Source organism: Eimeria mitis, genomic scaffold (assembly GCF_000499745.2).
Source record: "Eimeria mitis Houghton genomic scaffold, Emh_scaff919, whole genome shotgun sequence".
NCBI classification, from domain to species: Eukaryota; Apicomplexa; class Conoidasida; order Eucoccidiorida; family Eimeriidae; genus Eimeria; species Eimeria mitis.
The window spans coordinates 9932-11699 of record NW_013576768.1 but is presented as its reverse complement, the minus strand read 5'-3'; the positions used below and the strand labels follow the sequence as shown (position 1 = coordinate 11699).

Sequence of the window (1768 nt, the reverse complement as noted above, 5' to 3'; positions counted from 1 at the left end):
TCTCTCAGCAGCTTTATGAATGCTTGCTGCAGCAACATCAGCAGCAGCAGCAGCAACTCCAGCAGCAACCGCAGCAGAAGCAGGTAATGCAGCAGCAGCAAACTGCTGCTGCTGTGCTGCCGTTCTCTCTCGAGGTCACTGACGAGCCTCCTTGCATGCTGCAGCAGCAGCAGCAGCAGCAGCAGCAACAGCAGCAGCAGTAACAGCAGCCTCAGGCACACCAACTCCTTCCTCTGCTCGAATAAGAGGGAAGAGAAGACCAGCAGCAGCAGCAGCAGCAGCAGCAGCAGCAGCAGCAGAGCTGCGTGTCAGTTGCAGCAGATATACGTTTCTTCACACAGCAGCAAACAGCCTGAAATGGCGCAGCAGCAGCGCTATCCTCGGCAGCTGCGACGGCAGCTGCTGCAGCTACTTGCTGCCTTCGTGCTGCTGCGCTGCAGCACAGCTACAGCAGCAGCAGCAGCAGCAGCAGCAGCAGCAGGTGGCTGCACCGATGAAGACATGAAGATTATTTGGATCCCTTACGTTCCTCCCCCCGCACCCCCTTCTATGCTGCAGCCGCCACCGCAGCAGCAGCAGCAGCAGCAGCAGCAGAAGCAGCAGCAGCAGCAAAAGAATATGGGTCAAGGCACAGCAAGCGCGTTCTTAACGATCCAGCACCTAGCAGCAGAAGCAGCAGCTGCTGCTGGCAGAGCTCATGAAGCTGTAACTGCAGCAACAAGCGCAGCATCTGCTGCACTTGCTGCTGTGAAACAGGAGGAGGCGCTGGCTGCTAGCAGCAGCAGCAAGAGCAGCAGCAAGAAGAGCAGCAGCAGCAAGAAAGACAGCAGCAGCAAAAAAGATAGCAGCAGCAAGAAGGACAGCAGCAGCAGCAGCAGCAAGAGCGGCAGCAGCAGCAGCAAAACTGACAGCAGCAAAGACACAGGCAGCATCCGAGGAGATGGCAGCAGCAGCAGCAGCAGCAGCAGCANGCAGCAGCAGCAGCAGCAGCAGCAGCAGCAGTAGCAGCTGCTGCAGCATCCGCTGCCACTGAACCCATCAGCAGCAGCAGCAGCAGCATCAGCAGCATTGCAGCACTGCCTCTGCCTGCGCTTCCTGTCCCTTCTGTTGCAGTTCCTGTTCCCGCTGCTGCTGCTTCTGCTGCTGCTGCTGCTGCTGCTGTTCGCCGCGGCCTGCATCCTTCTACATATTTCTTTCGGCTGCTGGATGAATGCGGGAGAAGGTCCTTTGGTGATAGAGAGAGAACCACAGCTTGTCTGCTGCAGCAGGTGCAGCAGCAGATGCAGCAGCAACTCACCAGGGGCTGTGCTGCTTGCTTCGGGGCTGCCACTGCATGCGCTGCAACCACATGCAGACGTTCTTGCTTTATCAATACATGCGCAGAAAGATGCATCGAGGTATGCTGCTGCTGCTGCTGCTGCTGCTGCTGCTGCTGTTGCTGCTGATGCTAGTGTGAATGCTGGTGATGCTGCTGCTGCTGCTGCTGTTGCTGCTGATGCTAGTGGGAATGCTGCTGATGCTGATGCTGTTGACGCTACTGCTGCTGCTGCCGCTGCTGCTGCTCACGAGGATGCTGGTGCTGGTGCTGGTGTTGCTGGCGCGACTGGTGTTGCTGTTGCTGCTTTTGCTGCTGTTGCTGGTGCTGCTACTGCTGCTGCTGCTGGTGTTGCTGGTGCTGCTGTCGGTTGCGTGCTGCGTGCTGCACGTCTGGGTCTGCCTTTTTCTCATGTCTGTGTGTTGCTGTTGCTGCTGTTGCTGCTGCTGCTGC

At 58.0% G+C, this 1768-nt stretch overlaps 1 protein-coding gene across 1 annotated transcript; it reads left to right on the top strand.

Moving 5' to 3' along the window:
* Positions 1 to 357: 357 nt before the first annotated feature.
* On the top strand, positions 358 to 1005 carry EMH_0025390 (uncharacterized protein; the record flags this gene model as incomplete). Its single annotated transcript, XM_013502438.1, is given in 2 exon segments — positions 358 to 970; positions 974 to 1005. Coding segments are annotated over 2 exon segments (645 nt in total).
* Positions 1006 to 1768: the final 763 nt, after the last annotated feature.